Source organism: Microtus oregoni, unplaced genomic scaffold, assembly GCF_018167655.1.
Source record: "Microtus oregoni isolate MIOR12 unplaced genomic scaffold, Mior012 000288F_ref0000415, whole genome shotgun sequence".
In the NCBI taxonomy this organism is placed as follows: Eukaryota; Metazoa; Chordata; class Mammalia; order Rodentia; family Cricetidae; genus Microtus; species Microtus oregoni.
This window is the reverse complement of record NW_024544960.1, coordinates 18,587-33,707: the sequence shown is the minus strand read 5'-3', so window position 1 is coordinate 33,707 and position 15,121 is coordinate 18,587. Positions and strand designations below refer to the sequence as shown.

Here is a 15,121-nt window from a genome sequence, read left to right as displayed (position 1 = left end):
CCTGGGGAAGGCAGTGGGTACTGATTAGAAAGGAACATGGGGGAATTCTGGGAGTGATTTAAGTTATCTCTATTCTGATCTGTGCTTTAGCTACAAGGTCCAGTGCATTTTGCAATAATCAGCTACCTGTAGACTTCCCACCTGCACTTGTTCGTTTTACAGTATGTAACTGATGCTTCAATTTGAATTATCTCAGCACAAAACTAACCTCACACAGGTCTGTCTGCAAGCTTTATTTCTGACTTTATATTTCCACTCAAATCCTCAATCTCTCCCTCTTTCTTGATTTTGTTTCTGTTTTGATGGTGTTAGTTGAATTTAAGACTTTGCACCTGGAAATCATGTGTTCCTAAAATGCAAAGACTCCCTTTTAATTGTTGAATTTAAGAGATTTAGAATTCTATTCATCATGATCATTTTATGTTAGGGCTTATTAGACCTGTACTATGCCATCACCTCTGGACAATGCATCGGTTAACAATCCTCAATATTTCAAGCTTCCCTGAAGAAAAGGAGGATAACATATCAATGGAAGATTTTCTAGTAGATGGGAGAGCGATGTGCGTAAACCTGTTGTTATGTCATGGTGGAAGAGAAAAGAAACGAGGGAAACATGCATGAATACAAATTGTCTAGAGATACACTAATTGAAGCGAGGTGTTTGTGTACATGCCTGCAACCCCAGCATGGTAGGCAGTGGTAGACAATCACAGTAAGTAGAGGCCAGCCTGGTCTACACAGTGAGTTCCACATGTCAGACCTAGTCCCATTCCCCAAAGGTAGAATACCTAGACTAGGATTGATTGTGTTGCATCGAGATAAATATATCAACAATCTTTACAAATCCCAGATCCCAGACCTAAAGCAATGTAGACATGTAATTTGGTAAGTTTAGATAATATTTATACTAAGACTCAAAAATATCAGTGCATACTTCAATGCTCACCGAAGAAATCCCTTTAGCCTGACCTTTATGCACTTACACTAACTGATGTACAACAGTTTGTCATGTGATGCTTGCTCTTTTTTGTTACTAAGCGGTATAAAATTGCTCCAGGAAATTGTCTTCGACACAGGATCACAACTAGCCCAGGCTAGCCTGGAAATCACTATGGTAAAGATTCTGGCTTTGTACTACTTCTGATTCTCTTGCAAGTCCCTCTCATTTGTTGAGTACAGATGTCTGCCACCATGATCAACACTCCACATTTGTAACCAAATAATATATTTTTCATGTCAATGTATATATATTCATCTCTCTCAATATATATGCCTAGATCTTTTAATTGGCATGTGGTATTTAAGCACAATGGAAATGGTTAAAACATTCTTCTCATGAATATTTTATTTTACTAGTTATTTTCACTTTCCCAGTTATTCCACATAACACGGCAATAGCAATTCTCCTTCACAGCACCAATTATGGGACTGTTTCTCTGGGATTACTGTTGTAGACTGGGCAAACACAGTACAGATCATCTAGCTCACTGATTTTCACCTAAATAATACTTATTCTGGATTTTGAAATTGCCTCCTACAAGTCTTCCTCTCCACACAGAAAAAGCACACACTAAACAGTCTTTGCTGCTGCTCTGAGATTCAAACCTGCCTGGACACCCTGTATTTTTTTTCTGGCAACCAGAGCCAGGATGCGCATCTGCATGTGAACACCTCTGGTGAGTGCTTATTCCCTGAAAACATCAGTAAATGTCATGAACTCATTTCCAGTCTTCTATCACATTCGATGGCCAATATGTTGGGTCACACCTGTCTCTGTTTCCACCTGAATGTTTCCCTGGGTTTAACCACTTAAAAAATAGTTGTCACTACTTCAATTCCTGCCTGACTGAGGACAGATTGGTGACATGTTTTTGTTTTGGTTGTTGTTGTTTCTGCCTCTTGAATTTCTAGAGCATGCGAACATGAGCTGTATGTGGCAATGGTGTGGGTTGGAGTGCCTTAAGTCTCAGCAACAGCATATAGAGTGATGCACAGAGCAGGACAGACCTGGGACTCCATCCCTTCCCTATGAGCATGGCTAGCAGCAGGCTGCTGGCAGTGTGGGTTGTTGTATGGTGGCTCTTCTGCAATTGCAAGTGCATTGGCCTTGGCTTTTTGCCTGTTCTTGGACTGCAGAACACAGTCTCATCTGGTTGTGGGCAGAGGTAAGTGGCAGACATCTCGCTGGGCTGATGGTTGATTTTATCAGGGGTGAAGTAACGAGAAGGCACAGTTTCTCAGTGGAGGTGCCTGGGCTCCAGTCCAGAACATAGGTGAAACCCGTCAAGTGTCCAACTGCCTGTGCTTAGTGACCAAGGCAGAGAAGACTGTGTACTGCTGGCAGAATTTTAATGAGTGCACAGTCAGAGGTTCCAGCATGTTCCCTTGGCTTGCTTTCTTCTTCTTTTCTTTCTTGTTTTTAACAGTTAAAAGCCACCCAAAGAGAAACGATGTGAATCATTGATACTGAAACACCTTTGAGTGGGATTTAAAATTCCTGTCCAAATAAAACTCCACAGGGTTTTGTTTAGTGGAAAATTTTTCTGGTGATGATTATCTTGCGGGTGAGGGTCCAATCTGGAGGCAGAGACAATGCTGTTATGTGGAGTATAAGATTGCCTGAGCAGTCAAGAGAGTGAAAAAGCACCTTTAAGAGTTCAAAAGTTATGGCTACAAAAGAGTAGTTCCTACCTGTAGGATGAGAAAGGACAGAGGTCGCGGGAGTAAGAGAAGGCACTCCCTCCCTCCCTGGCTGCAATCAGACCTCTTGGAGACAGCATGGATGTGAAAAGATCTTTTTGTCCCGGGATGGAGAAACTTGCCAGAGAATAAGGGTCTGTGTGACTCTATAGAAGAGACCTCCATTGCAGAGTTGTGGAGCGTGGTGGTCCATGGAGGGGTGAGTCCCCCAGGGGCAGTGTGGTGGTTTGATTAGGTATGGCCCCCATAGACTCGTGTGTTTGAATGTTTGGCCTATAGGAAATGGCACTATTAGGAGGTGTTGCCTTGTTGGAGCAGGAGTGGCCTTGTTGGAGGAAGTGTGTCACTGTGGGGGTGGGCTTTGAGGTCTCATATGCTGAAGCTACACCCAGTGATGTAGCCTCCTTCTGCTGCTGTAGATCAAGATGTAGAATTCTCAGCGCCTTCTCAGAGCACCATGTCCACCTGCATGCCCCACCATGTCCTGCCATGATGATAATGAACTAAACCTCTGAAACTGTAAGCCAGCCCCAATCAAATGTTTTCCTTAGAAGAGTTGCCTTGGTCATGGTGTCTTTCACGGCAATAGAAACCCTAAGACAGGCAACCATGGGAAGGCGAGCAAGCCCTGAGGGGCAGCTGGAGTTTATCTGTGCTGACCTCTGACCTCCCCACAGTGAACACCCTAACCTGGATGCTGGAATGGAAGGGAAGTACGTCCCTGCTGGGACTTGCCGGACCACTCCAGTGTTTGACACCTACAGCACCTAGCGCTTGCTTAGCTGGCACAGGAGAAAGGGTAACCGTTACCAGCTCCTCTGCCACCAGGCCGGACAAAGGAAAACTGATTTGGACCAGGACAAACAATAGATAGGAAATGAACTCTAGGGACATCAGGAACCCACAACCTACTGCATTTAGTTTAAAGGCACTAGATTCCCTCTGGATAAAGACAACAGCAGAAATTTCATAGGAGGAACATTAGACAACAAAGTATCACAGTCCTAGTCAGAGTGACTAGAAAGAAGAAAGCCATAAAGGAACTGCAGCATGCAATGAACACCCACTGAGAGCGAATTCCAGTTAAGGGCAGTTGTTGTTCATATGGCTTTATAGCAGATCAGTTAAAGATAGGAGACAACCGGGCTTCTGACATGTCAAAAATAATTAGAACACACGGTGGGGAAATATCCAACTCAGAGCAACAGTAAAACAAAAGGGGGCATTGAAAAACATCAGAAAAATGCAATAGGTACTCAAGGCAACTTACAAAGAAAACTGAAGTACCCTGAATAGAAGCCAGAATCAATGGCAGGACGTACGTTTTTGTGGTTGATAACCTGCACATTTTCCAGATGCTAACTGTCCTTGGTGCTGAGCTCTACATACCCGGCTATCCTGGTGCAAATCAAGCCATGGACGTCTTGATATTAGCAAATTTTGACCATGATATTCATATAGAGGACAAGATTTTTCAAAAGATTTGAAAACAGAATAATGAGGGGAAATTATTTTATTCAGACGATAAAACATGCTCAAGTCTCCATAACAGGAGGAGCAGCAATAAAATGCCAGCAGCGGGAGAAATTTGAAAAACAGAAGCATCGGCATCATGTGGAAATTCAGGGACCATTTCATAGGGATACAGAGCCAGTCGTAGACATTAAGAAAAAGAGGCTGATAGCTTACTGTCTAGAAAGGGTAGGCTTTAAACGGAATTCTAACCTGTTGGACACGCTGCAACAAAAAGAGCCAACGGCTGGGGTGGAGAAATCTTCTGGTTCCTTGTGGGCTGCCTGGGAGCTGACCTCTGTGCTCAGGGTTTATTGAAGGTTCCTGAATGTCAGATGACAGGCCTGAGGAAAGAAAGTACTGTGTGGGGGAACAAAGAGGTCCAGTGAAGTGGGAGGCAGAGGACTAAGTAAACAAAGATGCCATGGGCTCTGGAAAGTTAGATTATACTTAATGTCTCTCTGGACTGTGTAGTGGAGAGGCCACATACCGAAAGGGCATGCGACCACCGCAGCCCTCCCAAGTGGAGCACGCCTAGAGGAAGCAGGAGGGCCTGTTGCTGGAGAAAGGCCTCCCTCCACTCAGGAGCAGAGCCATCTGTCTCCTAGGGAGCTGGCTCCTCGAGGAGCAGGGGGAGGGAGACACAGGTGATCCCAAAGGACCGATTCTTCCCAGTAACAGCCAATAGGGAGGAAGGCAGGCTTGCTTTGAGTGTGGTCCCGAGGCTTCTGGTCTCTTGAAAGGCTGGCCTCAGCGGCCCCCACCTCTGGGAGCAGCGCCCCCGCACCCTTCCGGCCCGGGGCTGCAGTACCGTCCCCGGCCGGCAGAGGCGCTGCGGGGCGGCGCCAGCGCGTTCCCACAGGTCGCGGCGGAGGCTGCGCCCCCTCCCCTGCCCGCTTCCTGGTCCTCGGGGTGTGAGGGCCGCAGCCTGGGACTCCAGACCCAGGGGCTGCGGGTGTCCTCGGCGGCCGCCTCAGCGTCCGCGGCGACGTCACGGTCCTCGCGGCCTCGCAGCCAGCGCTCGGGCCGGCCGCCTAATGCCCGTGGACGCGCATCTCCTCCCCGAGTTCCTGCTTCCCGGGCCAGCCAAAGCCGCAGGTGAGAACGTCCGCGGTAGAGGTGGCACCCAGGGCCTGCGGGTCTCAGAGGGCCCCTGGCCTCCTTCTCTCCTCCTTGCCCAGGAAACCCCGCGGGGGCGCCGGCAGCGGGGACGCTAAGTGCTGCCCGGAGCCCCAAGAGCATTTCTTCTGAGGCACGTAGCCCCCCTCCCCCGCCCAGGTGCTTCTGCGAGCTCCTTTGTGGACCCCCCAAGCCCCTAGGGGATCCCCCGCCGAGCACCCCGCGGGCCCCACCACCCCTGGCGCGCATGCCCAGAGCCCTGGGAGCTAGAAAGTAGCTGAGCTGCTGGCGCAGTACCTGCTGGCTAAGAACGCGAAGACTGTGTGGATCAAAAGGGCAGACATGCTGAAGTGTGTTATCCTAAAGGTGCAGGAGCTTCTTCCCCGAGATTTTCAAGAGAACCTCTGACCTCCCCGAGTTAGTCTTTGGGTCTAGGTGAAGGAACTTGGCCCTCCAGAGCACGCCTATGTCCCTAACAGGAAAAAAAAAAAAAAATCAGCCTGCCCTGCCTTGGGGGCCTGACAGGCGACCAGACCAGGGCAAGCACGCCAAAGACTGGGCTTTCTGCTGAGTATCCCGGACTTGATCTTCGTGCAGGCCAGCTGTGTCCCAGAGGAGGTGTTCGGGGAGGTGTGGAGGGTGCTGGAGGTATGCTCGCCTAAAAAGCATCCCGTCCTTGGGGAGCCGTCACCAAAGGGAATGGCCAGAGCTTGTGTGCAGCACAAGTTTGTGGTGCACGAGTAGGTGCCCTCCAGCAGTCCAGTGCTGTCTCTCAGTATTCTTGTGGGGCCCTCCAAGGAAACAAGACAGATGGAAGGCCAGGAGTTTGTGGCCCAAGTGAATGACACCCGGCCCAGAGCCTTGGCTGTGGCAGTAAATGAGGCCTTGAAAGAAGAGGAGGAAGTGCCCAGTGCTCACAGTGCGGTGGCCGAGAAGCAGCTGCTGGTGATGATGTGACAGGTGCGAGAGTTAGTGCGAGTTCCAGTTCCAGGGCCCCTGCCGTGGCTGAAGCAAGCAAGCATCAGCACCAGTGCCAGGGCAAGTGCCAGGGCCAGGGCTAGAGCCATGCCGGAGTGATGGACAGTGCAGGGGCCAGTCACCATCTCAGGTCGGAGTCTGGGCTTCTGCCGCCACCAGGGATGGCTGAGGCTTCCTTGCTTTTGTTGTGAGTAGTCAAAGGGGTGCTGGAGCAGTAGGCCCTGTGGCTCTGATTAGGAAGTGCAGGGCTAGAGCAGGGTGAGGAAGGACACATAGCATTCTGCTCCAGGGCTGTGCTTCCTGGTGACTTAGTGCCTAGTCTGCACATGGCAAGGTTGTGCTTTCTCTGTAGCTACCCTCTTTCTCATTGAGAAACAGTTGCGAAGCCTCAAGGCATGAGAACTAAGTGATGAAGGCTGAGGATGTGGCTGAGTGGTAGAAGACTTTCCTCAAATGGGCAAGGCTGTGGGTTTCATCCCCGCAGCCATAAGATAAGTCAAAAGTGCCTCGATATGTACATGTCAGATCAGAGTGGAAGCAAAGGCATAGTAAAACATTTCCCAAAGCCTTGCTTTTCTAGACGTATGATTAAGTATGAGCGTCCACGGTTATGCTTGGCATACATCCAGGGTTTCTTTGTTCCTTATTTACGGGAGATTTCTTTGTTTATACAAAACAATTGTGACACTGTCATTTTATGTCTGAAACATCCTGGGGTCGAGTCAGTAGCTCCTTGAGATGCTGACGGAAGTCGTAACGCTGTGATTCCCCCTCCAGATATTCAGAGGTAAAACACAAATGTGGCCAACACCTGGCACAGCAGAACCAGCTAATGTTTACTTGTATTCACCTAGAGCTCTGGAATGTAGGGGAAAATAAAATTGAACTAGACACCTTGCTCATGGACTCATTTATTTAACCCGTGTCCTAGTGACCATTATGTGAGGCACTGTGTTGGGCACTGGAAGAGCAAGGCAGCAGACTCAGGCTCTGCCCCACATCTGAGAGTCTAGTTGGGGCTCTCAGTGTAAATAATTGAGGTAGATGCGGCAGGCAGGCTTGACCGGGGTGGTCAGGGAGCCCAGAGGACAGGCATCTGGGAGGCAGCAGGCTTCATTGGCATTAGGTAACGGCCCCCAAGAGAGGCAGCACTAGAGATGTAAAAACTGCCAGTGACCCCCTGTCGGGATGTTGTGGACAACTGGTGGACTCCCTGCTTCCGTGGAACTGGAAGGCTAGAATTAGAGGATACTGGAGGGATGGTGAGAGGGCAAGAACACGTGTGCAGGAGACACACTCTCGAGTTGTGGCCGAGAGAGGAGATAAATGAGGATCAACTGGGACTAGACACTCTTGACTTGGGGTTTGCCAGAGGGAAGGCCCACCAGCAGCAGCTGTGGTCCGTGCTCTGGACTCTGGCTCACGTGCAGCTCATTCCCTGCACACTCTGGGTCCTTGACCCGTCCTTTCCAATGAGTGGCAGGAAAGGAGCTGTAGTAGTGGGAGCGGAGGGGCTGCTTCCCGCCACCCGGCTAGCTTTACCCGAAATAATTACACAGAAACTGTATTCTTTTAAACACTGCTTGGCCCATTAGTTTTAACGTCTTATTGGCTAGCTCTTACATATTGATCTAACCCATTTCTAATATTCTGTGTAGCCCACGAGGTGGCTTACCAGGAAAGATCTTAACCTGAGTCTATCTGGAGTGGGAGAATCATGGCGACTGCTTGACTCGGCTTCTTTCTCCCAGCATTCTATTCTGTCTACTCCGCCTACCTAATTTCTGTCCTATCAGGGCCAAGGCAGTTTCTTTATTAATTAACCAATGAAAGCAACACATAGAAAGTAACACTTACATCAAGGAGCAAGTGCTTCTTCACCAGAACAGAGAGTGTCCCCTGAGGCAAGGGCACAAAGCAGAGGTTGTCTCCTGAGGCCTGGGAGAGCCAGTGTGTTATGAGGGCAGTGGTAGGATTACAGTGAGGTTCCATAAGTTGGAAAAGAAAAAGGCTTGTGTGGGGGCAGCTGTAAAGCTTTCTGTTGGTGTTGTGGACCACTGTTGACAGAAATGAGAGAGAACTATGTCTTAGCAGAGCCAGCATAAGCCTTGGTGGCCAGACCGCAGCACCAATCCAATCTGGTTGGGCTACAGAGGTTTTCATGAATAGAGAGGGATCTGATGAAAGTGTAGCTCTACCCAAATGTTGGGGGAGGCCACTTGTTTCATTCCTGCCTGCTGAGTCCTGAAATAATCACATAGAAACTGTATTAATTAAATCACTGCTTGGCCAATTACTTAAGCATATTGCTAGCTAGCTCTTAGAATTAACCCATCTCTATTATTTTATATTTTACCACGATGCTTGTAACCTACTGGCAAGGTTCCAGTGTATCTGTCTCTGGCAGCTCCATGACTTCTCTCTGACTCTGCCTCCTTTCTCCTAGCATTCAGTTTAGTTTTCCCTGCCTATCTAAGTTCTGTCCTATCAACAGGTCAAGACAGTTTCTTTATTCACCAATGGTATTCACAGTATACAGAGGGGAATCCCACATCCCCTCCCCCTTTTTGTTTAAGTAAAAGGAAGGTTTTAATTTTTTTATTTTAATGAAAAAATTTCTGCCTCCTCCCCACCTCCCATTTTCCTCCCCCTCCCTCCACTCCTCCCCCCTCCGCCCACTCCTCTCCCCCTCCCCCCCATTCCTTTCCCCCTACCTCTCCAGTACAAAGAGCAGTTAGGGTTCCCTGCCCTGTGGGAAGTCTAGGTCCTCCCCCCTCCGTCCATATCTAGGAAGGTGAACATCCAAACTGGCTAGGCTCCCACAAAGCCAGCACATTACGTAGGTTCAAAACCCCGTGCCATTGTCCTTGACTTCTCATCAGCCCTCATTGTTTGCCATGCTCAGAGAGTCCGGTTTTATCCCATGCTTTTTCAGTCCCAGTCCAGCTGGTCTTGGTGAGCTCCCAATAGATCAATCCCACTGTCTCAGTGGGTGGGTGCACCCCTCTTGGTCCTGACTTCCTTGCTCATGTTCTCCCTCCTTCTGCTCCTCATTTGGACCTTGGAAGGTTTTAATTTTAACATATTAAAATTACATATAACAAAACAGGTATCAAGCACGAATTACAGTTATAATATTTATATCTACTTTATCTTTTTTCATAACTAAGGAAAACTATATTATTACTATCTACTCTTCAACTCCATCAAAGACTTCAGGAAGGATGTAATATTACCTAAGTAAACAGGGAATACATTGTAAAAAACTTCCAGAACTCTAGAATTGACAGAAATCTCACTGCCTGGACAGTCACCCAAAGTTCTTCTGTACTGTTGGGGCATCCATCTTCAGCCTACAAGTCCATAGTATCCTGCAGACTTTTCCATTCAGCAAGAAATTTCAAAGATACTTCTGCGTATATTAGCAGTTTTTCAGTTACTTTCTTCTGTATTTCTGCAGAATGTTTGGCAGACTCTTTCATGACGCAGGAACCCTGAAGGATCATCTCACCTATGGGCAAGTTCAGCAGATATATCTTTGCGGCACCTACATGTCCAGTTCATCAAGCAGTCCAGGCAAGAGCAGTTTCTTTCCCAAATGTCTAGCCAACTCCAAAAGGAGCCTCTTTGATACCCATCATCCTCTTGAAATATATTAATGCTACCAGGAGCATATGTGTCTCATTGTCATGAAAAGTCCTAAGCTCTTAAAACATTTTAAATGCCATATTCTGTAGTCTTTTAAATGTTTGAAGAATGCTTATCTATCTGAAATATATCTCTATATATCTAGAAAACCTAACTAATATGACTACAAGTTTGACTATTATAGATGATTCTCTATTATATTTCTTAATTATATATTAAATTTTTAAATGAGCTGGACAAACACAATATCTTAATCAAGAACAAAAATGCATATACACAGAATAACAAAATTATCCTTAAATTTTTATCAATAAACCAAGATCCATACCAAATGCAAATCTCTATAACATATCTCCCTTTAAATGTAAATAAACATTTATAAACAATATTTGGGAATATGGGCATAGTTCTTTCCAAGCTGCTTCATTCTGTTTACTGTGCAAAGTAATTTTTGAGGGGTGTTTAAGGTGACCTTTCGGGGAGTATTGGTCCATCAAACCATATTAGTCTGGAAGCAATCCACAGGTTCTCATCCTTTGAGGAAACAATAAAAGAACCTCTTTTCCAAAGCAACATATCCTTAGACTCAAATTCTGAAGTCAAGATACTTTAAAGTGTATATGTTGGTTACTTAGCTCCTTCACAGTCAAAAAATTCAAAGGAAATACAATAATATACATAATCCAGTCTCTGTGTGTGTTCTCCATCTTTACGTGGCTTATTTGTTTTAAATCTATTACTTTTTAATATTTATTTTATTATCTTTACTCCTTTAATCTATGACAATCTATACTCTGTCTCTCTAAAGACTGTGTTTTTTTAAACCATTTACTTGTTTTTATAACTGTCTATATTCATTTTACTATCTCTTCCAAGCCTATGTACATTTATCCAACACTGTGACCCAATTAGAGGTCTTTTCCATCTGAATTTGTCTTTCTTGTGTATTTATAATTACTTTCTGACCAAAAGTGCTTCTTAAAATGATAAGCGCTTGTTATGAATTTAAGCGGCACCATTGCTCGAGGAAATATGGTACTTTCTGTTTGCTCCGTCCAGTCCAGCATGGTGGAGCTGTTTGCTACCTCTGAGAGTCATGCTCACAGCCTCATTTTTAAGCACACAGCCTATCTCTATTGCCATTAAGCAAGTTGTAGCAATCTGCTCACAAACCACCATTTAAATGCTCGGACCTCCTGAAAACACCAGAGGTCATGTTGGCAGCACAGTCCAGAAAACCAGCAATTCAAAAGCATGGCTTTTTTTTTCTACTATCACTGAATCAGGAAATCTCTCTTGAAGGAGCCATGCCTCTGCTTGCTTCTAGCAAACAGAACCCACCCAAGAACATGCTGCTACTAAACCATGGTTAACTCTGTTTTGTGTCTAGGATTCCTTTTTAAGCTTTTTAGGTTTTACATGGATTTAGTCCACCACATTGGCATGCCAATTTGTTGTTGGGAGGCTGCTAGTTTGTTTCCTGGCAGCTCAGCCCTGAAATAATCACACAAAACTGTATTAATTAAATCATTGCTTGACCAGTTACTTAAGTGTATTGCTAGGTTGCTCTTATGTCTAGAAATAACCCATCTCCATTATTTTTTATTTTACCATGAGGCTTGTGGCCTACTGGCAAGGTTCCAGAATGTTTTCTCTGGCAGCAGTCCCATGACTTCTCCCTGACTCTGCCTCCTTTCTCCCAGAGTTCAGTTTAGTTTTCCCCACCTACCTAAGTTCTGCCCTATCAACAGGCCAAGGCATTTTTTTTATTCACCAGTGGTATTCACATTATACAGAGAGGAATCCCACATCACCCAAAGTTGATGGCCTGTATATACAGCATGGCTTTTGAAGGACCCACATTTCCTGTGCTTTCTTAGGATAGCTTCTAGTGGATATCAGGAGCCTAGTAGCTGCCCTGTGAATACTTTGACCCTTGCAGGCTGCTGGTCACATTTCATTTATGTGCTGGTGCCCCTTTAGAAACTTCTTGTCCTCTAGACACAAACTCCATGGAATCTAGTAGCAGCAATCTTGGGGCCTCCAATGAGATATGTGGGGTCCAGAGATCACTGGATCTAAAGCCCCTCATTGGTTCATTCCTGTGAAGGAAATAAGGAGAGATATTTTCTGGGGGACTGGGGGCGATGGTGCTATGGGAATCTGAGGTTGAAGTGGGGTGGGTGTTGTGGGAATGGTCTGTTTTTCTCTAGAATAGGGCTTTTGGGTGTGGATATGAGGATGTCAATCTAAACCCTGTCTTTGGGATGCCAAAAGGTTTCCTTTGCATCTGCAGCCTCACAGCTCATTGTCAGTGGTGAAGGCTGCATAGTGGATGCTGTACATTTTGTACTTCTTACAGTCAGTTTTTCTCAAATATAGCCATGGAGGATTCATTGTCTATAGCCCACAGTCCTAATAGGCACCTCAGCAAGCTCGGCTGTCCCATGAAAAGTCCTAAGGATGTGGTCCATTTCCATGCCTACATTGTAAATGACCTCTTCCCCTCCCCCAATCTCCAAATACCAAGGTCATCCCACCTAAATTAACTGTTCTCTTTTTTGGAAGAGGTGTATGAATAATATTGGTACAGAACTCAACAGATATATCAAGACTTATTTCCACCTAGATGCAAAAGAACATGAGAAAGCCTGATGTGGCAGAATGGAAAAGGGTGAGCCAACAGAAGAACAAGCAACCCCAGTGTTCTGCTCTCCCTTGAACAAGTGGAGACAATAATTTCACCATTTCTACAAGGCTGAGCCCACTCCAGGAGGAACTGTGAGTCCTGGTCTCCATTTACACAGAAAATAAAGTATTTTGAGGATCCCCCATGATGTCCAATTCCCTGTTGTTTCTGAAGTCCACAACATTGTTTCCCTAGTCTCTGATAACTGGTGTTGCAATTTGTTTTTAATTATTTTTATTTCATGTGCAGGGTTGTTTTTCACACATCTGTGCACCTTGTGGGTGCCTGGTGCCCAGAGAGGTCAAAGAGTGGGTCAGTTAGATCTCTTGGAACTAGAGTTATACTCAGGTGTGAGCCATGATGTGGGTGGTGGGAATCGAACCCAGGTCCTCTACAACAGCAGCAGGGCCTCAATTACTGAGCCATATCTCCAGCTCAGCTGTTGCCATTTCTAACATGGTCTCCTCCATGTTGGATCAATGGTTCAGCTATGCTCCATCTTCCACTGACGTCTTGTCCTGAGGAAACTATGTTTTGTTATCTTTCAAGATCACCAAGGAAATGCAAGAAAGGCCCACATAGGACAAACCATGTGTAGTTAGAGAAAAGGCTGTCCCTTGGAGGGCGACTGTTTTGATAGGCAGGGGGTTGTCTGGGAACTGTTTGTGAGCATGGAAGTCTAAAGCCCTTTTGCAGGATCCAGGGAGTGTTTCTACAAGTTACTTGCTCCCCATTATGCAACCTCCACCATGTAGCTTTCCCCAAACTGACTCGTCCACTACCCATTCATAAATGAGGCAAAGTATTTCTCCATATGAGGATATTTTGCAGTGAAAGGGGGGCAGAGACATGCTATTCCCTCCTCTGTAGTGGGGAGCGGCGGGCTACGTTCCTGGCACCCGACCGCCTGCACGGCTAGCTTTATACCCAAAATAATTTCACGGAAACTGTATTCTTTTAAACACTGCCTGACCCATTAGTTCCAGCCTCTTATTGGCTAGCTCTTACATATTGATCTAACCCATTTCTAATATTCTGTGTAGCACCACGAGCTGCCTTACCAGGAAAGAACTTAACCTGCATCTGTCTGGAGTGGGAGAATCATGGCAACTGCCTGACTAGGCTTCTTCCTCCCAGCCTTCTGTTCTGTTTACTCCGCCTACCTAATTTTCTGTCCTATCAGGCCAAGCAGTTTTCTTTATTGAAAATAAATGAAAGCAACAGATAAGATACAAGACCCACCTCCATCATTTCCCCCTTTTCTGTTTAAACAAAAAAAGAAAGGCTTTAACTTTAACATAGTAAATTACATATAGCAAAACAGTTATCAAGTAAGAATTACAGTTACAATATTTATATCTACTTTATCTTTTATCATAACTAAGGAAAACTATAACTATCTATTTATTCTTCAACTCCATCAAAGACTCCAGAAGGATATAATATTACCTAAGCAAACAAGAAATCCAAACTCTAGAAATGACAGAGACATCTCGCTACCTGAACAGTCATCCAAAGTTCCTCTCTACTGTTGGGGCATCCATCTTCAGCCTTCAGGCCCATAGTATCCAGCAGACATTTCCATGAAGCAGGAAATTTCAAAGGCAGTTCAGTCACTATCTGCTGTGTCCTGCAGAATGTCTTGCAGACTCTTTCATGAGTCAGGAACCCCAAAGGACCATCTCACCTTTAGGCAAGTTCAGCAGTCCTCTCTCTGCAGGTTCTTTGTGTCCAGTTCATGCATCAGTCCAGGCAAGAGCAGTTTCTTGCCCAAATGCCTAAACAAACTCCATAAGGAGCCTCTTCAATGCCCATCTTCCTCTTGAAGTAGATTGGTGCTGCCAGAAGCAGACATGTCTCATTGTCATGAAAAGCCCTAAGTTATTAAAACATTTAAATGCCATATTCTGCAGTCTTTGAAAGATATGAAGAATGTCTATCTAACTGAAATATATCTCTATATATCTAGAAAATCTAACTAACATGACTACAAGCTTGACTATTATTGATGATTATCCATTAAAAACCTATATTTCATAATTATACATTACATTTTAAATGAACTATACAATCACAATACCTTAATCAAGATCAGAAATACATATACATATAACAAAATTGACCTTAAAATCCATACCAATGAAAATTATTCATATCTATATCATACCATCCTTTAAATGTAAAAAAAACATTTATAAACAATATTTGGGAATATGGACGTAGTTATTTCTCTCCAAACTGATTCCTGCTGAATGTGGGCGCTGTTATTTAGGTCTTTCACAGTATAACCTGTCTGCTAGGTTCATCTCAGTCTGCAGTTGAGCAAAGTAATTTTTTCAGGGTGTTCACAGCAACCTTTCAGGAGGGTGTGGTTTATCATTCCATATTGGGATAGACACAATCCACAGGGTCTCATCCTCTGTGAAAACAAAAGAAGACCCTTTTCAAAGCATCATATCCTTAGACCCAAATTCT

The 15,121-nt window shown here is 45.3% G+C and overlaps 1 protein-coding gene across 1 annotated transcript; it reads left to right on the top strand.

Moving 5' to 3' along the window:
* The first annotated feature begins 1,922 nt into the window (after nt 1-1,922).
* LOC121445692 (synapsin-1-like) lies at nt 1,923-13,613 on the top strand. Its single transcript, XM_041647840.1, has 4 exons — nt 1,923-1,929; nt 4,956-5,310; nt 9,770-9,885; nt 12,587-13,613. The coding sequence occupies exons 1-4, from the start codon at nt 1,923-1,925 to the stop codon at nt 12,610-12,612; spliced, it is 504 nt and encodes a 167-aa protein (XP_041503774.1). The 3' UTR covers nt 12,613-13,613.
* Nucleotides 13,614-15,121: the final 1,508 nt, after the last annotated feature.

Excerpts from the sequence above, each read along its gene's own strand:
- LOC121445692 (XM_041647840.1), top strand. Across the intron at positions 5,311-9,769 it reads CGGGCCAGCCAAAGCCGCAG|AATGTTTGGCAGACTCTTTC; the intron begins GTGAGAACGTCC and ends GTATTTCTGCAG. Across the intron at positions 9,886-12,586 it reads CAGTTCATCAAGCAGTCCAG|ATGCAAAAGAACATGAGAAA; the intron begins GCAAGAGCAGTT and ends ATTTCCACCTAG.